Source organism: Stigmatopora nigra, chromosome 7 (genome assembly GCF_051989575.1).
Source record: "Stigmatopora nigra isolate UIUO_SnigA chromosome 7, RoL_Snig_1.1, whole genome shotgun sequence".
Lineage (NCBI taxonomy): Eukaryota > Metazoa > Chordata > Actinopteri > Syngnathiformes > Syngnathidae > Stigmatopora > Stigmatopora nigra.
In genome coordinates this window covers 6,512,453-6,536,465 of record NC_135514.1, presented here as the reverse complement: position 1 = coordinate 6,536,465, position 24,013 = coordinate 6,512,453, and the positions used below count along the sequence as shown (strand labels likewise).

Sequence of the window (24,013 nt, the reverse complement as noted above, 5' to 3'; positions counted from 1 at the left end):
GATTGCATGTTACATCGCTTTATTCATTCAAGCAATCATCCATGACCTATTTATTGAATGTGTTAACAGAGCAATTTGTGAGGTAAAACTTGCTTCTTTGACTACAGCAGATTTGTGGCTAATATATTCAAATGTAAATTGTAGCACCAAGTTTTTTTTTAATTTTATTTTGACTTAATTTTTAAAATACACTCCTATTTGAACTGCTACTCCAAACTCAATTTTTACAATCATAATGCAATCATGATAAAATAACAATTACATTATGATTTCAAAATTTAATTTTCAAAAATAGGTTGTACAACAAACAATAGCAATATGTAACATTAACTTTTTGTAGGGATGCTGGCATGTCACTGCAACAGAGTAATCACAACATGATCATCTTTCCCTTGCCATAGCATCTCCCCTTCAAAGTCAACTAGCTTCTGTTTTCTGGCTCTTAGTAGTATCCCCACCAATTTATTCGAGATAGTCACATAACGCTCAAACAGCTTCCCAAATTCTACCGAGATAGCTCTCCCATCTTGTTTTTCTCCCTCCACCCCAATGTCTTTTATCACCTCACACAGCTCCTGAACTTCTCTGCTGATGTGTGTGTGAGCATCTTTCCCCCGTTGTGCTGTCAATGAACCCTGAAGGGGCTGCCCGTAGTCATCGTGACCTCTCAGGGGGACCACTGCCAAGGGTCTGGCGTCCTGACTGAAGGGATTATATTTCTGGTGCTCCTTGTGATGATCAGACCACTTCTGCCAGTTGTCCTTCAGGCCTTTTACAGACACAATGCATCCAACTTTATCATCCATGAACTGATCGGGAGATTTTTTTTCATCCATGATGTGGTGGCTCGGTCTGTTAATGTCCACAAATGAATTCAATAAGGAGAAACAATACTTTAATTCAAGTCAAATTTCCACAACAGTGTTTTCTCATGCCATTAGAACAATACCACACTAAGCATGGACACGCGAGTTAATGGCCTTTAAAATAAATACCTTTAAAAGGAATGGCATGCAAAATTTGATGGAACTTACATGTTAAGCTGTAAGCGTCCTTTGTAGTACAAGTTCCTTCAAGCTAAAATGCATAGTGCCTATTGGTATTAAAATCAGTTCCTGCAAACAATGCATGCAGCAACAATGCTGACAGTGGCAAGTGTACAGATACTTTCCTGTGCCATAGTAAAACCGGTGTGATCATGATGGACCTATCTTCAACCAATGATCTCTTCGGAAGGGACCATTTGGCCAATCAGAGCGCAGAAAAGGCTGTCCAGAGAAGGGTCAAACCCCCTTGTAGGTAAAGCAGATTACAACCAGGAATGAGCAAATTGATTTTGACACGCGAGTGAAGGATCGGGTTAGTTACTTTGGGTAATATAACCACATGTTAATAATAATCATGGCTTTGGTTTGGTGTGGTAGTCGTGTTATTAAAAAAAAACACACACTGTCTCATTTTCATTTAAACTAATCTCCATTATACCATTATATATACAGTTATCCTTTTGATTAATTTTATTAGTATACACATTTTTAAAACCCCATAAGGCACTCGAAAATTCATATTCTTCTAGTCAATAGGACGGTTTCAACCTCAACTTTGTTTCTAGTCGGACGTATTTTGAATTGATAACAAACATGGCGGCCTTCGGTAAACGAGCGTGTCTTCAATATTTAATACAGCTTGCACAAGATAATATGGACTTCAGATTACCGGTAAATTTGGATGATCATGCACCGGACTCTATGCATTTTTAAATAGGAACGAGTTTATATCAATTTGTTTTATTAACATAGCCGCAGTTACAGTGGTGGCTCCAATGTGAACGTGGAACACGTTCGTCTGTGTTGATGATGCGCAAATGCAACCTCTTTTAGGAAATTGTAAAATAAAAAAAAATGATATCATGATCATAACTCATTAGTTGCCATAGACGGCAATGGGGGAGACTGGTAGTCATTTAAACTGTTTTGTATTCTTGTTACATTTGGGATAAAACATGGAAAATAATGAACTATCCATTATTAACTGAGAAAGACGTGCAATGGCAACACTATGGATGTGAATTATTTTTGTCACATTTTCTGATCTACTTTGCACTAAAAACTGTTTTATAATCAAGCATTGAGCCATTGACCTGTGTATAAATGAACATTTTTTTCTCTCTGCAAAACACTTCTAAAATCAGTAGTTTAGAGATAGACTATACATATAATGTTTGTTTCTCTAGGAAATCAAGGCCCTGCTCGCACTGAGAGGGAAACAATTCAATCCAGGGGCTAACTTTAAAGAAAAGGTATGTAAAATCAGTTATCTGAGATGATGTCATCCTCCCATAGTGAACCGGGTTCGGCTCGGAGAATTATGTAATATAATTATGATAAAATAAAATCGTTTTGAATATTCAAATTAGAGATTTAACTTTACTTGAACTCTTTTCAAGAGTCCTTTCTGGTGTCTGAATGATTTGACCGAGGACGATATCTGCTCCGTCATGGCCCGATCTGTTTGTGCAAAGTAAGAATTTTCTTGCTTGTCATCATAACAAAATCTGAGTTGAATACCATGTTTTTCATATCATGCATTTTCTAGGTAATGCCATTCTGCTGTGATATTATGATATATATTTAATTTTCAAACGTCCATCAAGGTCTGCGTTTGAGTTATGGGGTCACGGACAAAACCACGATGACCTCAGAATATCCTTACTCAAGTACCCAGAAAAGAACATGGTTTGTGGGAGAAAGTTTTTTTGTGTAATGTCAAATGAATTTAACTGTTTAACTAACTATAACCTTCATTTTCTGCTCTCTGATTACAGTTACCCTTCCTAACCAAAGACTCAACATACAGAATAAATGTTCATACTTTCAACAAAACTCTGGAGTTTAAAGAGAGAATTAATCGAATTGATGTAAGAGTTTTAAATACGTAGTGTGTTTTATTCTAAATATGCATATATTTGTTTTACACACCTTCTGTATTGCATCTCATTAGAAGTGTTGGCATATGTGATGTTCATAATATTTTGTTTATTTCCCTCTACAGGCAATGGATTACCTTCCATTTAATGGTATTGTAAATCTTAAGAACCCTCAGCACACCTTCTGCTTGTTGGAAGATTATGGCTCTGACCCAAACAGCATCCCGGAACATCCAGATCATATATACTTTGGTCGATGGGTAAGAAAAATAAGGGATTTATTGACAAATGACATCCCTATTTTAACAAATGTCCAGAGTAAGAATAATTGAATGACAGCTTAAATAAGGCTAATGGTACAAAGTGGTAAGAAGGAAAACAGAATGCTTGTTAATACTCTGACAAATGTTGACATTTGTATAAGGTGTTACCTTAAAAAAATGCAATCACCTACAAGTAAGTTGAATCCTAACTTTGAAATATGTGTGTAACTTGAACATATTTCAAAGTTTACACATGTAAGCCGTTTTGTCTTTACCATGATGACATTTGCTTAACCTACACACAGATAGCCGACGGTCAACGTGAACTGATTCGTTCTCACAGTGTGAAGAACAGACATTTCATTGGAAACACCAGTATGGATGCAGGGCTTTCCTTCATTATGGCCAACCATGCCAGGGTCAAAGAGCACGATCTCGTCTTTGACCCTTTTGTTGGCACAGGTGAGTTAGCTACTCTATTTCCCTATTGTACGGAAATTGAAAGGCGATAACAAAATAGAACCTTTGTAATCATTAACGTGTATTAAAATGACTGTAATGTCAGATTTAAAAAAAATGGAATACTATTAAAATATTTGAATAAATGGTGTTCTTTTGATATGTCTAAGGAAGCCTATTGGTCGCTTGTTCTCATTTTGGAGCCTATGTGTGTGGATCGGATATTGATTACAACACTATCCATGGCAAAGGTATGTTTTTTTTCATTATCATATTGTCTGCTAACTTTTAATTAAGAAATCTTTTCACAAGTACAACACCAGATTTGAATTTTCAAGATAATTCAATTGTATTTAGCAAGAGTCATTTTCTATTTTTACCAGGAAGGTCAAGCCGCAAAGATAAAAAGTGGCGAGGACCTGATGAGAACATCCGTGCCAACCTGCGACAGTACGGAACAGCGAATATGTACGTTGATGTGATGGTGTCTGATGCATCCAATCCTGTGTGGCGGGAGGCCGCCCTCTTCGATGCCATCATTACCGATCGTAGGTTCATTTTTAATAGCAGCAGCACTTCCAATATGGCACTACAAATGAATTAGCATGTCCTTACAAAAATGATGTAGAAATACACTCATACGGCCGTTAATTTTGAGTCTTTTTACCATTCAGTTGAATGAGAAAGATTCTCAAAACTTCAATTAACATTTGAAATGTAAAAATAACCCATCTATTTGTCCAATTCAATTTAGTATTGTGAATGTAAGTAACTTCTATACAACTTCTTATGTTCATGAAAATATTTATGTCCCTTGTTTATCATGCTTGGTCAGCTCCATATGGTATACGTGAGTCCACAAGAAAAACAGGTTCTCAGAAAGAAACTACAAAACCTGCGGATGGCGTGTATGTACACTTAATACTTTACACTCTGAAAAGATTAAAAGATACATTGCAGGAAAAATGCTCAATATTTTTTTTGTATTCCAGGTATGCTGAATCACATGTTCCTGTATCGCAGTCCTACCAATTAAGTGAAATGCTCGCCGACATGCTTAATTTTTCGGCACATCGCCTAGTCATGGGAGGGAGGCTGGTATACTGGCTTCCAGTTTATCGTTCAGAGTAAGTCTATTATTAGATAAAAGTTTGACCTTCCCTATTATTTATTCAGGTTTGCTGCATTTTACTGCTCAAGTCCTTGTGAGATCATACAATTAACTACCAACAGGGGGCGACTTTGCACCAAAAACAACAGAACACATTCGATACAACATTGTTTTTGTGTCGTATAAACGACAGAAACTAGGGAAATTCTGTTACGTTTGAACAGTTTGAACATCTGTCTCTCTTTGTGCTGCTGAACAGAATCACACATTCCTATTGCCTTGCAGAACACCCTCAAGCACTATTCATTCCCACTTCAAGAAAACACAGTCCTCCTGTATGTTCAGTACGTACTCACCAGTGTAAATGACAGTATTTACCGGGGGGTGGTATACTTGTGAGTCCCTTCATGTCCCCAAAAGCCACAGCTGACAAAAAAAGTAAGCTCTAATTTACCTTCGACAACCAGAGGACATCTTTTCTGACATGAAACAAAAATCGTTATTGTTGAAAGTTCAATGTCAGATGACACAGCGCTGATTGCATATGCAGGTTTTAATTAGTACACTGGAGGAACACAACAAAAAGCAGCCACAAAGCAGGACAATTGTCAAAGAACAGCCCGCGGGGAAAGAGAGATGAGATAATCTTGCGTCTTCTGTGGTTTCCTGCAGATTTGTCAGCAAATACACAAATGGCATTACGTTTTGGAGCATCCTTGCTTTCTGCTTTTGTGCACGTGTGGTTGTATTCACACAGTTGGCATGGATGTGTGTGGCCTCCTCCATACGCACACGTGTGTCGTCATGTTCACGCATTTGTCTTTTCCTACTCATCTACTAGTGCTTGACTTCATGTCTGTCAGAGTACTGCCAAAATAAACGTCTGGGGCCAGGCATGTCAGATGTATGTCAACTGTCTGTCTGTGTGGCGTATATCCTGACCCCTGTGAGCTTTCGTACATGTCTGTGTGGAAGCCCCAATGTAGTCGGAGTCTGTCTCTTGGGTCTAATCTAAAGCTCTACATGGCAGCTGTCAACTTTCTGTTCCCCCCTCCAATTTGTGTACATATCTGCAGCCGTGACTGGATGATTGGAAACAATGGCAATTATATGCGTCTGTCTGCCTGGTGCGTGCTGTTTCACATGCTCGTATGTGGGCACGTGTTGAAAGGATGTGAGTTTATAAGATTGACGGTTGGCACGGAATCATATCAACAAATCCTCATATGGTAAAAATGATAGAAAAAGAGATTCAAATCAATCGAAGCACACTAGTAGTTATCCGCAGACCGAATCCAGTCGAGTGTAGTTTGCAACATGTTCTCTCTGTTCCATGCACGGGTTCCTCCAACATTCTAAAAACAATCATGGATGGTTCACTGAGGATTAAATTGTCCATTGGTGTGAATGATAATGTGATGGTGGTTTGTTTCTACTTTAAATGCACCAAGTCCAGTGTGTACCCCACCTCCTGCACAAAGACTGTGCTGGACTCTACCTCTGACCCTAATGAGTACACGTTTTTAAAAAAAAAATGATAGGTGGCCACAAAAATAACAAAATATTCAGCCTCAATTTGATGAAACGGTCTCTTACAAACGACCCATCCATCGTTCTACCGAATGACTTCTGATAGACTGGGAAGAAATCGTGAGGGCCTGCATCACTTCTAGTTGCCGAGACAACTAAACATTGGCAGACTGTTTTGCACCATGTGTCGTCATGACAATGGGGCACACAAATAGTCATTAGCAAACCACACCTGCGTATGAGGGGTTTGCTACTATGTTGATTGGACTTTTATCATTAATATGCGCACATACTTGAAGTTGTTCTTGACTATTATGGGAACTGAATTCAAATTTGAGTGTGAAAGAGGATTTGATGAATGGAAAGTATCCTTTTTTATTGTGTTATTGGAATGATTTTTTTAATACTATTTATTGTCATTTGTTTTTCCCTTGGCTCAAAATTTGGAGCCTAATAGATTTTTTTTGTACATTTGTAGATACTCTGAGGAGATGGTCCCCCTCCATCCATGTCTGCAGCTCATTAGCAACTGTGAACAGATTCTATCAAGCCACACATCTCGTCGCTTGATCACTATGGAAAAGGCTAAAGAACCAGAGGTGAATGTGAATATTTTTTGGGTGGTTGAGATCAGTCAGTATGTTAATCAATTATGTATGTATTTTGACAACATTCTCAGCAAATGCGTAAATCCATTTCCACGCAACCATTTTTTGTGTATAGAACATTTGTTCCTGGATGCACTGTTATAAACTTTGTTTTTTTTCCCCCAAGAAAATATGAATATTTTTGCCAAGAATATTGTTTTCTGGTGTGACTGTAGATCATTTTATAATTGAATTCAGATTTCATTGAAATTCAGGACTTTTTAGAGTGTACTGGTCTTTATTATCTCTTGTGGTTTTCTAATTACAAGTGGCAGGAAGACTTGTAATTGATGACTTAACTTGATAGTAAAAAGTTGTGTGTTTACTGCAGAAAGGGCCAGCCGGCACAGCAACAAATATATAATTAATGGAAAATGAGAGCATGTTTCTTAACTGCTTATGCTTTCCTTTTATTGTTTTGCATTGCCTTTATATGTAACCACATGAGTATGTGTCATGTATGTGTATGTATAGACATGTGCAATGGAAGCCATGGTGTCATTTTGGACTGAAGTTTCACCATCTGGCAGTATTCATCTTATTTCTTCAATACTGGAAACCTAAATGGTTTAGTCACACTACATACAGAAAACAATCCATCATATATATAATTTGATTTGTAATTAGGCCAGCAACATAGGTAAAATGGTACTAAAATTTTTTAATTCTATTTTTTTGGGGGGTTATTGTAATTTGGTCAGTGACATATCTTAAGTGGTGTTACAAATATGTGTAATGAACACTAATAAGAGCTTAACCTTTGTCTGTTTGTCTCTCCAAAGGGCTTGGACAGTTTGTCTCATCTCTCAGACCTTCACTCCCACGCCTACCAGGGACACAATAATTTCAGAGAAAAATACTTCAGCGGACTTAACAAAAGGCTCAGTAGCAAAGAGAACAACTCTAATGCCAGTGGAGACTCAATCACTCAACTTGAACAAGGTTGATATATGCTACCATTAAATGATAATGTAAACTAAGTTTATAGTATTATATAAAATAGTACTTTCAAAGGTTATTTTAAGGGCCATGGAAGATGAATGAATGAATCATTCTCAGTCTTGGTTGAAACTCTGAGAAAAGATATGTTAATATAATATGAGGATTAAAATAACAACTGCTTGACCACATCAATAACATATTTTAAACAAATGGTTTCTGACAGCCCTAACAAATATGTTGCCGCAGTGGTAATTTAGCAAAGGCAGAGTTTTTGTACAGGTTTTGGCGATCAATGGATTGTACAAGCTTATGTCTTGGCTGTTGAGTGTAATTATTAATGTAGGTAATACGCTTGCATCACAATTTAATCCTTGTTTTATTCTCTTTTACTTTAGTTTTTTTAGTAATTAATCTATTTTGGAGTGTGTTTTGAGCTTTGCAAAATATGCATTCTAAGATCAGTTATTTCTAACACAGCCATCTCTTCCTCTGTTCTTTGTGTTTTTAGAAAATAAAATCTTTTAAAAATAGTTTTTTGTTATCTGTATCACATCTAATTGTGGACATCTAATTTTCTACACTAGACAACAAAATGTATGTTTTGCTTTAACATCTCGTAATAGTAACTGAAGAGTAAATTAATGATTTCTTGGCCATTATCAAAATTGACAATGAAAAATGTAACACTAAATTGTTATATTTCATGGTGATGTCTTTTTTAATTTCTTTAAAGAAAGTGTTGAAATGTTATCAAAGTTTAATGTACCATATCGTGGTCTTGTATATTTTCTGCCATATTCTGATAAAGAAAGAAAATACAGTGAGACTTAAACTTATGTTTTCCTGACCAAACAAGTAGCAAAACACATCTCGTATTGGTTGCCAAACACTGTTTACGTGGAGTCTGGCTCATTACTCATGACCCTTGTGATTATAAGGTGGGCCATGTTTTTTTTTTTTTTTTCAAAGGAAATGACTAAATAAGGGTTCTTGGCACCTTCACATTGGGCCAGCCAGGCTTGCATCATTTGCAGTGCATGTTGTTTATTGCTCCTACTGTGATCTTTTGTTGCTCGTATTTATCAAGGGCAAACAATTGGAGACCTCACACTTATCACTTACTTGTCTTTGTAAATATAAACAGTCCGATGTTTTCCACTTGGAAAAATAAGCGTTTTAAGTTTAAGAGCCCCTGGGATTTTGCTTTGAAACTAGTTGTATTCATATTTGTTTGCGGTGGGTGCCACAAAACACAACAATCTCCATAATTAGAGACTACAGACTAAAAGTACGTGGGGGTTTGATGGGGAGGATTTCTTTCTTCAGCACATAATTCCATCCAGACATCGTGGCTGCGTGTCTAGTATATTTCTGTTTCACATTGTCCTCACTTCTATTGTCACCTCTGTGCTGAAGCGCTACCCCTTTGCACACCTTTCCTATTTAGTATTTTCCTAGGAAATGAACATTTTTGGCCACAGCGTTGGAACCGTGACTCCTGGTTAAACTCCTTTCCGTCCCAGATTACCTCCTGTTGATATCTGTGTTGCTCTCTGTTAATTTTGGGGATTTTCTCTGTACATCTGTTGATGTAGGGCAATGGTTCTTAAACTTGACTGTCCATTCCCTGCTAACAAGTTAACACCTTCGTTTCTTCTGTTTGTCAGTGATGAAATGGGATGTCGTCACGGCATGCCGAGCTAATTCAGTCACCTGCTCGTCGCTGATTGGTATGTTGTTTTAATCAATTGCGTGTTACATTGTGCTTTGCAGATAACCTTTGAAAATGAGTTTTAGGTTGATTCTTCTCAGTCAAGACTTTGTTGTCTGATGATGATTCTAAAATTCTTTTAGTAGAATTCATATATTCCTTATTTTAATCTTTACATAACCTGGAAATGTTTTATTATTCTTCATTTCAGTGTGTTCAATAAATTTGGAAAGACAGCCTTGACTAATAGATAACCAAAGAGGCCCTCTTCTGCATGAGTGACTCTTCCAGTCAAAGTTGGACAATAAGAAAACATTTAGGTAAGTGATTAGAGTTCACCTCTATAGGTTATGCAGCATTTCAGCTTCATCCTGAATAGCATAATAGTACTCACTTTTTACAAGTCCTGTGGTTAATGTCAATGTTGAAGGGAATACAGTACTCAAGAAAGCTATTCACATTTCCTCAGTCGCTGATTATGGTAAGGTGAGAACTGTTATCACCATACGAGGGAAGGAAAATACCATCAAAATGTCACACATGATTGAACTAAAAAAACAAATGAACAAACGTCAATTGAAGAGCTCATCAAATGAATTCCCTTTAATGGGAAAAAAGGGATCTGGATGTAACAGCATTAACTAAGCTGAGTGCCACTAGATGACAGACTTGAGCAACAGAAGCATCTACACTATAGTGATCATAAAGGTCCCGTTCTTAAATGTTTTATGCTGTAGTCCAGGCTACCGACCATTTATAATCAGTGCTTTGTGGCTTGTAAACAAACAGTTAAGAGGCCACGCTTTTCAAGTGATAGAGCTGCACTTGAGGGAGTGCAGAGCAGGCCAGAGCAAGCAACATCCTCTTTCAGACACTCTCCTGGTAGTGGCAAAGGAGGTTGTTAGCCTCGGAAGAGAAAGGGGTTACTGAACGTCTTGTCAGCCAACTTCCTTTTCCCCTCTTTCATCTATTCAATGTTTGCTATCTATGGCCATTTTTGCACCCTTATGTCACCATGAAATGTGACCACAGGAAGCTCCATCCACTGATGTTTTGTCTTTAAAATTAGACCAATAGATTTTTTTCAAGAAGTTTCTGGTCTTCTAAATTCTCACATCGTTATTGCCGCTGAAGGAGGATATTTGCTGACTATTTTTACTCTCAACATACACAATAGTGATGGCTAATTAATAGCTATTTTGAAAAATGTCCAGGAATCGTTTCTGTTGATTAACACATTGGAATATTTGGACCTAGGTGCAGGACTATGCTCAGTTAAATGCTCTTTAAATGTGACCTTGTTAGATCTGAGATTGTGCAGGTATAGCCATTGTTGTGTCCAGTGATAGCGTTTACCATTTATGGGAACATCTTGCCGAATACTATTATGGCTGTTTAGTTAAGTGGAATGTCGTACCCATGTGGGTTCGAGTAGGTTGGTTTGTAGGGGCGAGGTTATGTGCTTGTCATAATGTATGTTCGAATGTTTTCTTGTCCCGTACTGTGTGGATTCTATCACCCGTATCACTGCATGGTGAAATGGCTCCAGGCTACCAACACTCTCACACCTGTCTTTTTACACAGGTGTGCCTGCTGTGAATGGCTGACAGTAGGCTTGTGGTCAAATTAGCGATCTTTGCGTTAAATGTTTTGTAATTTGAATTTCAATGATTGAATTGCCTAAGTTTTTCAAAATGAGCAGAATATTGTGTAATACAACAGCAGCTAGGATGAGCCATTCAAATAAAAATAATGAATGAATAAATAACAGCAAACCACACAATAGAGCAGGTCCTTCTTACCTTGGGTGGACTAAACTGGTCACCAATCAGTTGTAGGGACACACAGAGACAGAAAACCAATCACACCACCAATGGAAATTGATCCCATGCACCTGCGTATTAGACCCAATCTTACTCAATCTTAAAAATATTTTTTTCATCAATTCAGTTTTTAAACCATTTTTGTTGTTCCCTACATTTGAATCAAATGTAGTTCTATGAATATTGTTTTTTTGCACAAGTATTGGCGAAAAAGCAATTTGAATGATGGTTTTAGCCTTGCAAAAATGCTGTTAACCCTTTATGGCCCAAAAGCAAACATTGTGCCCATTATTTTCCATGAAATAAAGATGAGTTGTGTTCATAATGTATGCTCTGATTTAAACTGACATTTATGTCAAGTTCTCTTATAGTTTTGAGAGCAAGGCAGGAGTGATCTGCACACTTTAAAATGTCTGCAGATATTTCTTAGAACTGAACCAGATGTTGTTAATTCTAGCAGGATAGACGGATGAGACATGATAAAAGTTGGGCATTTCAACAAATTTTAAACTATTGATGATTATAATCATGTTATGAGTAAGATTCTATCATCCCTGATCTTCAAATGATGTTCAAGGTGGTGTGATGTGGTACTGAAAAGCGAAATGTTTTAGATTTTAACAAAATGGAACAATTCAGGAGCACGTTTGGACCATGATTATTCATTATTTTTTCCTTAAAAACTTTCAACTTGAATTTGAGCATCTGTGTATCTGAAATATTTCTTGGCACATGATGAAGAGATTGTAGCAATATGGTGGGAGTCATGTCCTCATTTAAACACTTTTCTCTCACCTTTTAAGAGACGCTTAGCACTTCATTACAGCTTTTCCAGACAGGGTTGCTGTTAAAAAAGAAAAAATGGTCTACTGGAGTTATGCCAACCTGTAGCCACAGTGATTGTGTTAATGCAAGACGTTGGTAGGTGTTTCCACAACAGTGGCACCCACTAACACACTTTGCTCTTACTTCTGAAATCTGGCACCATTGAATATATACAGTACAAGGAATTCTCCAGTAGATGTAAAGCTTTTTAAAATGTTGAGAATTTCATGATGCATAACCGTTTTAATGATGATGGCTAACACATTCTGTTCTGTCTTTCATGTGATCAAACATTTTGGAACTTTCATTAAGAGCTCCTATAGAAATAAACCAGCATCTTAGTATGAGCTATGGAAATGAATTATAAATGACTAATTTGAACACATCAATGGGAGGAAGTTAGGCAAGAAATTCCAGCTTTGATCTGCTCTCATTCAGTAAATAAACCAACCAATTTACATTGAAATGACTAATTGAAAAAAATCTAAATCAAGAAATTCTTGTCAACATACCTGTTATCTCTGCAATTACTTCTCTTTAAATGCGTATATGCTTGAAATTTAATATTGTACAACTTCCAGAAATCATTTATCATTCTTTTTTTTAGAAAAACACAAAGGAAAGTAACTGTTTAGTTATGAAAGATAAGAAGGGAAAATACTTTCAAGTTCTAATAAAAAATAGACATGGCATCCAAAACTGTAATTACTGGCAAGTAATATTCAAAGTACTGCTGGAGGAAGATCATATGTTACATTCATTTTATTAATATGTGTTGCCCCTTTATTAAATAAATCGATCTCAAATTAAAACATTAATAGTTCGAGTAATGAATGCAAATAATTTAATGGGCACTTGAACTGTATGACCCAGGCTCCAATCAGAAAGAAACCATTGGTCATGAAAGTAGATATCTTATAAGTGCATACTATTTAAAAAAACCAAACTATTTTACTTACTGTTGACTAGTATTTACTCACTATTTTACACCAAAACTATCTTCTTCAACAAGGGTTTTTTAAATAATTGTATTACTTTTAAGCAATGCCAGTTGTCTTCACCATCTCTTGCTAGGGAAAGACAGCCATGTCATGATTACCTTCAAATAGTCACGCATGCCGTGTCTAGACAATGTACGAGCACGATCACACCCCATAGACACACATGGATTTTGAATCAATGTGTTACCAGGAGGGTCAGTCTCTCACTTAAGGCTTTAAAGCAGAAATAAAGTGAGCAGTGAATATTATTATTGGATTAGTGGTCGACTGCATAACTTTTCTCATCTTTATTAAATATGATGTAGGGGCAAATCAATATGAAGAGTGATTGTTTTAGCGGTGGAGGACTGTACATTAGCTGTGACTAAGCTGCAAATGATTTACGTCTCGCAGAATGTGTCCAATTGTTGTGACCCTCTCTTGAATTTTGCTTAGGGCCCCCCAAAATGGTCACGGCCAAAGACACGGACAAATCAAAGCACATCCGTCTCTCTGGTGGGAACCTGAATGACTGAAATCTACGATCCCATCAGGACTCTGAGAAAGTCAGGATGATGATGATAATGCCTTATGAGCACAAGCCCAAGGAAATCAAAATACAATTATGAATCACATTGGACTCATTTTCATTCCATCATTGTCAGTTCCTTCCAGTCAAAATGAATTGGACATTTAGCGTCGTCAATGGCAACCAATGAGATCATGCTGGTCCTGATGATTGTACTCAAAGGGTCTATTTGCTGCAAAATGATTGTTAACCATTCTTTCTTCGTCCATACCGCAGATCCTCGTAAGGGTTGCAGGGGTTGCCGGAGCCTATCCCAGCTGACTTCAGGTGAAGGGCAGAGTACATCAAAGAAAGACAAATGACCTGACTCAGAATCAAACTGCCACCAGCGGGAATCGAGCCCACGGCTAACCCCATTGAAGTCAGGTGAGTGAACATCTACAGTCTACACCATCAGGCGGCTGGCTGATTGTCAGCCACAGTACTATTTAATTGTTTTCTTTCCTATTTGGTATCAAGATCAGAAAATCTTCCAAATCCCCTGTTAGTACAGCGTGGTTTCGTTTCAAGTTAGTTATATGGTAATTGTCATACAAGTGACTTACAGTCAGTAAGGTATTTCTGAACAGATGTGTAATTGTCCTACATGGACTCAGTCACCTTGGAAAATCCTGAACAGGTGTGAAGGTGTCTTTTTTTTCTAGTGGTGCAATGTTTGCCAGAAATACCCATATTCCTCGACTATTTAAAAGAGGTTCTTTAGAGTGTTTGGTAAAGTAATAATCAATCCAGATTGTCAATCTACTTACTATCCATTGGATGAACTTGTCTTCAGTCATTTTCCATCCATCCCTCAGCAGCACAATATGAATTCTGTGTTCTACACAGTCCAGGCAGTGTAGCCTTTTGTGATGCACAGCAGGGAATAGCATACTGTACGTTCCAGAAATGAAAGATGGCTGAGTTCTTCTGTTTGCTGGACATCATTCATATAATTTATTGCAATCCACCCACACCTTCATTTGTTGTCTTTGCAGAGGGCACTGAATGTGCACAGGTCGAGGTTATGCTTATTAGAGCAAAATATACTGCCCACATGTGCACAATGTAAACTGAATGGAAGGTATGCTGGTGGAGTGCAGACAAAGCTCAGATTCAGGCAAAGCCTTTGGAGTCCTGCTAGGGCTAAAGTTGCACACGATGTAATCTGTTGCAGCTTTTCTTTCTCTTCAATTTATGCGAGCTGATCTGAAATCCAACAAAAGGGCCACCTCTCAAAGATTGGGAGCGCTTCTGTTACAATACTTGGTGGTCAAATATAAACCTTGTACGTGGCACACATCCCAAGCGTTAGTTGTTTATCCAGCCATAACCAGTAAGACTTCATTGTTTAATTTTAGACTTGGTTTTGCAGGCAACAATGTCTGTTTACAAATGTTTTGTCTCCATGGTTTGTGGCTATCTCAAAACTTCAATCACAACAATTGTTAAATTGCAAACCTATTAACTTAAGTTGTAACAGAGCTTAGAAGACTTGGAAAAATTGTCCGATAGTTGTGTAATCTTTTGGCAAGTAAATTAATCCATTGAATCTATTCACATATAGTATTGTCTAATCCAAAATGACAATTATTACCCCCAAGACTAGCAGAGTTTTTATATTAATACCGTGAAAATATGATGATGGTTCTTACAAATATGGAATGCTAGAGAACATGTATAGCAGACAAAAGATCTTCTTTTGGCTTTCATTGGTTCCCACGTAACATGAACCTCTTTTCTATGTTTTTTTTTGTGCTTCACCCAAAGATCGCTACCAGAAAGGCAGCCGCATTTAGTTGTCATGTGAAGGAACTCACCTTCCAACACAGGCAGTATTTTGTAGCAGCTGTTCATTTGGCGGTACAATTATTAGATAGTTTTACTTCAAAACGAAATTCCATCCGCTGACAGTATTGGTCAGTTCTGTCTAAAGTGGAGCATCTTGGATAGCTCAACGTGATATACTTGGATTATGAATGCATATTTGCAAGCTGACCATATCACAGACAACAAAGACAAATTAAAGTAGACAGTGTATAAGATGAAGGATCCACATCAAAGTAGCGCAGCAGGCCAAAATCGGACTTTTACAACTGGAAAACATTACCACAGGTACTTTACTCTGTTACAGCACATCAACGAGAAATATTTTATTTAAAAAAAAGGACAAAAGGTTAAAGATTCAATACTTTGTATTTTGAGGGTTTTACAGAAAAGTACAAATACATAGTTTCAAGATACAAAAGTAATCAGTATTCCAAAAGAAGACACAAAGTGCAATTTTAGCATTGAGATGCCTTTTAGGGATTTGCTCCACAGCCTATGGTCTGACCTTTGGTGCTCCTCTTGCCTTTAAGTCGTGTGTCAAACCTAGTCTGGCTTCTTCAATGAAGCACCTGGCCTACCCTCGCTGTCTTGCTAACAAGGTCTGACAGGTCTGCTTCATTCAAGTCCAAAAGAGGAAAACAGTCAAAGATGGGCTTGAAGATTTGGCAGGTCATTACTAGTATCTCCCCAGGATCCCCACATAAGCCAGATGAGGAATGAGTGATAGCCAAACTTTAGCAGGCATAGCCTTATTTATAAGCCTGCATTCATATTCGAGTCAGGAAGGAGATGTCGATGCTATATTCCACGGAGGATTATGAGATACAGATGTACAGCAAGAGATGCACCGTTTATGTCAGGGGAAGGTCAGAGTGACAAAGTCCATGTTGTTTAAAGAGATTCGAAGGGCTGAAAAGTCAATAACAAGTCCGATAATATACAAGTTAAAGGGACAAACAACACCATTCTTATTCTCATTTTTAATACATTTAAAAAAAAACACTTGCACGCATGGTATTCTTTTTTTAAGTCTTAGTGAATCAATTTGAGGTACGTTTGTAGACTTACATTTTGATCTTTGCATGACATGTACAAAACTTCATAATGCATATTCTTACAAGGTTTTTGGAGGTGCTGGAGACGGAAAAGACCCTGAATTGGTTGCCAGTCAATCATGTAGGGAACTCCCCATTTTAACCCCCATTGATGCTTCAAAAACTCATAAGTGCATTGGTCACATCTTTTTGTCCATGACATTGTTAAACGGACTTGGTAAGAGGAGGAAATGTACTCTGTGTGTATTTTTTCATCTTTGATCTGCCCCCGTCCCAGAGTTGAAAGGGAAATATGAGAAGTCAGTACCTACAATGCTGCTCTCACCTGAGAGCTTTGATGATAGGACAGTCCAAACCATGGGTGTCTGTGTGGTGCACACAAGCAATCGTACGCGTGCACACACTAGACATTGTGCTCTGTTGTGCTCCACTTACAATGCTGGATGAATGAGTGTCATGTAAAGGTGAAGTACATCATTTACTCTTATCATCAGTAATTAGACAACACTATCAAGTACAGGCTAAATCTTGCTGTCTCAGCGGAAAGAATATTACCTCAGTGCAAATTTACGGTTTCTTCTACCCACACAAACACACACACAAGAACACAGCAATTTTTATGGGTGCTGTCCTGCTTCAGAGTTTTACTGGAAAGGATAACTATTTATTTTACGACCGGCACTTTCTGTTTCTTAAAAAAAAAAAAAAAAAAAGACTTTTGGGTTGTGCTTGTAAATTGACATCTTCTGTATAAGCAACAGATTGCAAACTCTTTGTTTAAAAAGCTTTTTGGTGTAGTAGGAAGTGCTGCTGTCGTTCAAAACAAGCTATTATGAGCAAATAACAGATAAGGTCATCTCTAATCTTGGAAAGGTCAACCTCAGGTCAAATGTGACTCTGTTGCCACCGGAGGGAGCAAAGGGGCTGTTTCTCATTAGCTACTAAACCCCCAAATGTGTTTTGTTCATATTTAACCCAGGCATCCTTAAACTATCTTTATGGATACCTCATAATGCCGCTCATAAGTCAATTATCCGTTGTATAGTGAGTGCATCAAAATTTAGCTCATCTCATTACTGGAATGTCATCAACTCCTGTCTGCAGTCATTTAAAAGGTGGAGGTGATGAAGAATGAGGACACCTTTTATGGACAGGTGAACTAGATACTGGTTGAGGTCAGTACAAGGTCAGAGCAGGAGGGAAGAGATCTGTTTATGTGTGTGTGTATGTGTGTGTTTAGAGACCCCAAACCCCTCCCATTCCAAACCCAAACCCACCGTTTAGGAAAGCTAAGTCGTCCCTTTGTCAGGGCAAAGAGTTGCTGAAGGCTTCTGTCCTCTGGTCTCTTCATTCCTCTCTTTATCACTTCGCTCCTCAGTGGGGGGTGACAGTGACCCCTATCTGAAACAGAATAGGTGCGGCACCTGGGGATAAAGGGAATCCCGCGCTGGTTAGTTCTGATTCACTTCTCATCTTTTACACTCATTACCGCGTCAAACGGTACTAGGTTTCAATTGCGAGCTGCGGCATATATATATCAAAGGTATTCCCATGATAGGCTTTTGCTTGGAACGATTTCTGTGTATATGTACATTTCGAGGTAATGTAATCAATGTAGTACCAATTTAATTGGCAATAAAAACACAATCCACTCTTTCAGCTTTTTATACAGTATTCTGCAACAGTTGATGTCAGAATAACTCTCGCATGCCTTTGTCATTGGCTGTCAAATCTGCTGTCCACAGTGCACACAACATACTGTAGCTGGTCATTTATTATCTCTTGCGTTGATTTACGTATGACCGTGCTGAAGGACAGATTAAACTTTTATTCTTTACGCTAAAGTGTTTCTCGATTTTTATGACTCTGGGGACTTGCATTCCCTCTCCATCCACCTTGGATGAGGGTGAAGTTGTGCCAAAAATGTCTGTCCTGATGGTTTCCATTCCTAAGTCTGTTTTGTACTTCTTCTTCCCTTCCTCGAGCTACATAGTCATCATGAAGTCACTATGGAGTTATCTGCCATGTATAAAACAGCAATCTAAAACCACAATCAGGAGGACGGAACACACATAAAATATGTATTTTTGACATCCTTGTCATGTTTGGTCATATCCTTATGCTGTGTGAATGCTGATTTCTTTCTTTCTTTCTTTCTGGTGTTGAACATTTCCTTTGGCCCTGGGATAGAAATGGCTAGAAGCCTCTTTAGCACTCACTTGTTAGGTTTGCTTGCTTTTGTTATGCTTTTTTCCCCCTGGTGTCCTGGTTGAGTGGTTGCCCATTGTGTACAACTGTCGTTTCTCCACCCCTGGTGTATCCCATGCTTGTTCCTTGTGTGTTTCCCAGGTGTTCCTAATTGTGTCGTCAACCCATGTCAGTCTACTGATTGTTTTGTCATTGTCAGATCATCTGATTTACCCACCCATGTTTCCTGGTTTCTCGCTTCCCTGTGTTTTCCTATGTGAGATTTGATTTTGCTATTCGATGCCAAGTCTTTTGTTACTTTCTTTGCATCCAGTTTAAGTTATTAAAGTTTCACAACTTTCCTTGTACTTGCCCGATTCCCTGCAAATAGGTCCCACTCTGCATTTCCAAGCCACATTGTCGCCAAAGAAGTAACACTGGTAAAGGTAAGAAGAATCAAGCAAATCTAAATGGACAGAATAATTATATTATTATATGCTAAAAGTAGTGACTATGAGTCAATAAGATAGAAATCAACAGTGTGTGATAATAGAGCTCAAGCTCAGTGAGAATCATTTTTGCTATGTTTTGTCTTTTCTTCACTTGGAACACTGCAATGCACAGTTGACCAACCCACTAATCGTGGATTTAAGGCAAATATGTGCATGTTAAGGGAAGTAGGCCCCCACATGGAGAAATGTCATCCTTCAATATGTGTTTTGGTAGGGAGTTGTCTCCATGCCAACAATACAGAGGCTGCATGTTACTGGGTCACCGAGTTCGCTTCTGCAAGTGCAATTTTTTTTAAATTTTCATTCACACTTTTCCAGCTGCAAGAGAAATGAATACATTTTCCATACAATTTAATGGAAAGTGAAAATTGGAGGAAATGGGACATTTACTATACAATATACATCTTCCTCTAATTAAAGGAGCATCAAAATAATAAGCTGCAGCATAAAAATGTAGGAGACATTTCTTCAAAATTCAGAGATACATTAGTTTTCAGAATGCAAGGTGCACCTGATAAAAGCTGCACCTAATAAATTTGCTTTGGACTACACAGTTTTCTGTAGGTGTCAGTCTTGTATGATATGATATCTACATTAAAATAGGTAAATATTCAAATTGGCTAAAAAGTATTGGGTCATACTTAGAAAAAATATGGTAATCGTCACGTCCTGTAAACTGGATTTTTGTCAAAAATGTGACACTACAAAAAAAGTGCTTAATGTGGAGAAGGGAGGTCATAAGTCTTCTGTATGTCTGTAAATCTTTCTTTTAGTCCGCTGAAGCAGAAACTGACATGACTCGGTATTTGTTCCACAAATCTGAAAAAAAGACAGGTGTTTCTAGCAAACACCTGTCTACTCGTGTTCAAAGTTAGTTGGATGTGACTAACATAAATGGCAAACAATTGGTAGATTTTTTTTCCCACCAAGCTTGTGAATCTTAATTTATCGAATACCTGTATTTTTTTTGAATGTCAACATCTTAGCATGCAAGGTTTGCTTTCCCCAAACAGCTGCAGTTAATCAAATGACTCTTAGAGCCGTTACGGACCACATGATAGGGTAGCAGGCAACCAAGAAGGGGTTGACTTTGGTACCACTGTTGCATGACAAGATAACACACTGCACATTTGCCTAATCTTGGCATTCGTGGGATTGAACAGCACTAGGTGAAATGTCGTATAACGCTCTGGCTAGGCTCAACTCGTAACACGTGAAGAGTGCTTGGGAAGCGGATGTGTGGTGGAATGAACCCTTTTACGGGCTGCGCCAACAGCAAAAGTTGGTGTCTTTATTGCTTGATCCTAACCTATAAGCCGTCGGTCAGACAAGATGGGGAAGTCAAATAAAAAGCATATCTCAGATTGTGATCTCAAAGAACATATTTTCAGGATGTCAAAATACGTTTCAATGAATCACAAAACCAGGTGTTTTTTGCTTCAGTCCAAAAAAAACCTTGAACTAGCTTGATCTCAAGTTTCATCTGGATATTATATATTCACCAATCTTAATTCACAAATCTTGCATAGAATTGTTCATTTTCCATTCCGCTTATTCTCAGAAGGGTTGCGGGGGTGCTGGAGCCTTTCCCAGTCATCTATGAGGAGTATACCTTGGGGCAATTTACAATGTGCTCAACCAGCCTAGCATGAATGATTTTGGGATGTGGTAGGACACCGGAGTACCCGGAGAAAACCCACACAGGAAAGTCGGAACCAGGGATGCTGATTAAATACAATTATAATATTGTATATTGTCCCTCGATTTCAGAACTGTAACTCCATATAGATAAAATCTTCAACCATATACTTTTTCTTTGTCATGCAGTTTTGCAAATGGTTGGGTATTCTGTGGTAATGACATTGAGACTTAGCGTGTTAGTCCTAAAGGTTCCCACTTTTTTCAGTAGCTCTATGTCACGAAAAGGTAAAACAACACATCTGTTTAGCGTCAGAAATCAAGCACGGCGAAAGGTTGGAGGGATTAGGGGAATGTGTGGCAGAGATGGGAGATTTAAAGTCATCTGTTGACTGCTCTGCTTATCCTCTTATGACAAGGCATCCAACTAACAAAATACAAATTTTACTGCACTGTAATAACCTCACAATGTACATAAAGAATGTTGGGGTGTCATTTTAGTGCTCAGCTTGCTTGGCATTTGGACCTGAATGTTGCATGAAGATCCCTTTGGGCCTCTCTCATGGGAATGCTGAACATTTAAATTGCTATTTTTGCAAGACTACTACCTATGTTTTTTGGGATGTGAGAGAAAACCAGAGTACCTGGAGAAAACCCACAGGCTTGGGGAGAATGTGCAAATTCCACACAGGAATCTGGCAAAAAAGTCATGGTGTATCCTGCCAATTTTTTCCTAATGAATATTTTCTATGACCCATAGGCCATAATTTCACAATTTCTTTGCACCCACTGAGTTAACCTTTTCAATGAGTTGTGACTTTTAAGGTGACATTCATTTGCAGTAAGTAAATGTCCTTATGTTTGAAGTCTTATTTATTAGACTTGTTTAACACTTGTCTTCCTTTCTAACACCTTGTTGTGAGCTCAATTAAGTGCGGAATGGCCATTGTATGAATGGTATCATTTAACGAGCATCCTTATGTTTGCCTTAAAAGGAGATTTGTGTACCTCTTGTGAAAATACCTCCAGTGACAAACTGCTTACATTGAGTCTTTGCCTTTATCATTGTTTGCATCTGTGTGCCTGCAAATTAGCATGTTGTGTTAGTTTTGCATGGTGAAGCAGGTCTATTTTTGCATGATGTATTTGTACTGTGAATGTGCATCTATGGATAATTTACCTGGTGTCATAACTCTGGACGGAGCAGTTTTATAAAGTGTGGTGCAAGCAGGGAAGCAGCACTAAATTACTTTTATATGCTATGTGTGAGGGTCAGTTCTCTGACACCCCAAGACCTGGACACACCAGGAATGGACTGGCTGCCTTTTGCTATTGCAGCTGTGTTGCTCTAGACTGGTAGTTAAGGGAGATTTATACTTGTTCAGACATGGTTCACCTGAGGAAAAAGTACAGTTGCCATTTCTTTTCGCAATGCTTAGTTTAGTTTGGATGGTGCGCAACATCTTACAGTTTTTCATGCCACCGCAAATGCTTGCTTATTTTTTTCTCTAGTTTTCACTCTCTAAAGCGATTTGTGCAAAATGGGTCTGCTACCTACATTGTTATGCCAAACAAAATCGTGCTGAGAAGTGAGAAAATCGCCCAAACTGTCAGCTACAACCTCATGCCAGAAGTATTGCAGGCAGCAAAAATACAAAGGACTTGTATGTATGTAAAAACTAAACCCGACACTGATTATAATACTGTATATAACGAAGCTCAGTCCTTTTGTCTTCTTTTAGCCAGGCTTTTTGAATGTGGAATATGTACTTGAACAGATTTTTCACATGAGGATAGATGGAGTTAGCTGTCTGGCCCCCTGCCTTGTGAACCAAGACAAATCACCATTGCTGATATCTGTAAAACCCAACAGTACAGCATATGACTTACTCAGTGGGAGAAGAAAAATCACCAACTGTGACTGTTGCTTTCTACTTTCGTAACATATCATTCCTAAGGCGATGGTTTATGACTTTTTATAAACCAGTATTTTAAATGTTTTTTAGTTAGGAACAATTAGATAAGGGTATAATGTTTTGTCATTGTCTTTGTTTACTTCACATTACATTTGTTAAATCGGATTTCAATATGTTAATTCTGAATGTGTAGTATTTACTGTAGTTTTTATTTTATCTCTCAGAGGTGACCCGGTGGCCAAGTGGTTAGGGTGTCGACCTCACAGTTCTGGGGTTGAGAGCTTGATCCCAATTCAATTCTGAGACATGAAAAATTTAGTACACAACAATGAAAACAAAATCAGTCACTCCCAGTTTTTTGGAAGAGATGCATTGATAGTTAGCAGTACTTGGATAAGACCATTTTTGTAGACTATCAAAAATCTGAGCTCCATTACCCTTTTGTACGTGCATGTGTGTGGGTGACTGCATGTGCTTGCATGCACCTGTTTTATGTTTCTTAGCTATCAACTCTGGAGGTCTTTCGAAGCAGGTTGCAGTCCGATATTCAACAGATGCCTTCTAAGATTCGGGACTAGCCTACAGGCCAACTTTTCAAGGGGGGAAACATGAGCGAGGGACCATCATTCGATTAGCTACAACATTATTTCATGCTCATATCGTACACGATTTGTGTTTTCCTTTTATTAAGCACTTCCCCCTTCATTTATTTCTGTTTGGTTGGTTGATTCCAAGCTTAATTAAATCGTGTGTGTAATTTTCCAATCTTGGCTGAACATGAGCAACGTGTGATTCATCTGCTGGGAATCTGATTTGAGTTGACACAGCACTTGTGCGGCATTTAACCATTGCCCTTCTCAAGTCTAAAAGTGTATGTGAGAATGTGGCATGACCTTAGAGCGCCCTTAGATCTAACAACATCCAGAAGCAGTAAATCAGTGGATGGAAACCATGTCATCAGTAAAACTTAAATACCTCACTCAAGAATGGTATATCTCAGAAGCAGTGACAAAATAGAATGAGATGGTACAAAATGAAAAAATTCACTCTCATCAGTACCAAAATCTACAGTCTGGGTATCCATGCTCTC

General features: G+C 38.1%; 2 protein-coding genes across 4 annotated transcripts in view; one reads left to right on the top strand and one right to left on the bottom strand.

Annotated features, from left to right (window-relative positions):
• Positions 1–2: 2 nt before the first annotated feature.
• On the bottom strand, positions 3–1,213 carry LOC144199959 (actin-binding Rho-activating protein). The gene is made up of 2 exons (XM_077721866.1): positions 1,035–1,213; positions 3–852 (listed from the first exon to the last, which is right to left on the bottom strand). Exon 2 carries the CDS (start codon positions 834–836, stop codon positions 354–356), a length of 483 nt encoding a protein of 160 aa, XP_077577992.1. The 5' UTR covers positions 837–852; positions 1,035–1,213; the 3' UTR covers positions 3–353.
• A 383-nt stretch (positions 1,214–1,596) lies between these two features.
• Positions 1,597–24,013, top strand: part of trmt11 (tRNA methyltransferase 11) — a 41,378-nt gene continuing 18,961 nt past the window's right edge. Inside the window, exons 1-16 of one of the 3 annotated variants that reach the window (XM_077721798.1) lie at positions 1,597–1,718; positions 2,234–2,299; positions 2,447–2,520; positions 2,654–2,735; positions 2,825–2,917; positions 3,052–3,186; positions 3,495–3,651; positions 3,819–3,899; positions 4,032–4,196; positions 4,484–4,556; positions 4,641–4,775; positions 6,768–6,888; positions 7,719–7,878; positions 9,546–9,608; positions 9,801–9,909; positions 14,023–14,172. In XM_077721798.1, coding sequence (XP_077577924.1) covers positions 1,641–1,718; positions 2,234–2,299; positions 2,447–2,520; positions 2,654–2,735; positions 2,825–2,917; positions 3,052–3,186; positions 3,495–3,651; positions 3,819–3,899; positions 4,032–4,196; positions 4,484–4,556; positions 4,641–4,775; positions 6,768–6,888; positions 7,719–7,878; positions 9,546–9,608; positions 9,801–9,832 — 1,515 coding nt within the window. In that variant the 5' untranslated portion in view covers positions 1,597–1,640 and the 3' untranslated portion in view covers positions 9,833–9,909; positions 14,023–14,172. Of the gene's footprint in view, positions 1,719–2,233; positions 2,300–2,446; positions 2,521–2,595; positions 2,736–2,824; positions 2,918–3,051; positions 3,187–3,494; positions 3,652–3,818; positions 3,900–4,031; positions 4,197–4,483; positions 4,557–4,640; positions 4,776–6,767; positions 6,889–7,718; positions 7,879–9,545; positions 9,609–9,800; positions 9,910–14,022; positions 14,173–24,013 lie in introns of those variants that run through there. The other 2 variants (XM_077721799.1, XM_077721800.1) reach the window with 2 other exon arrangements.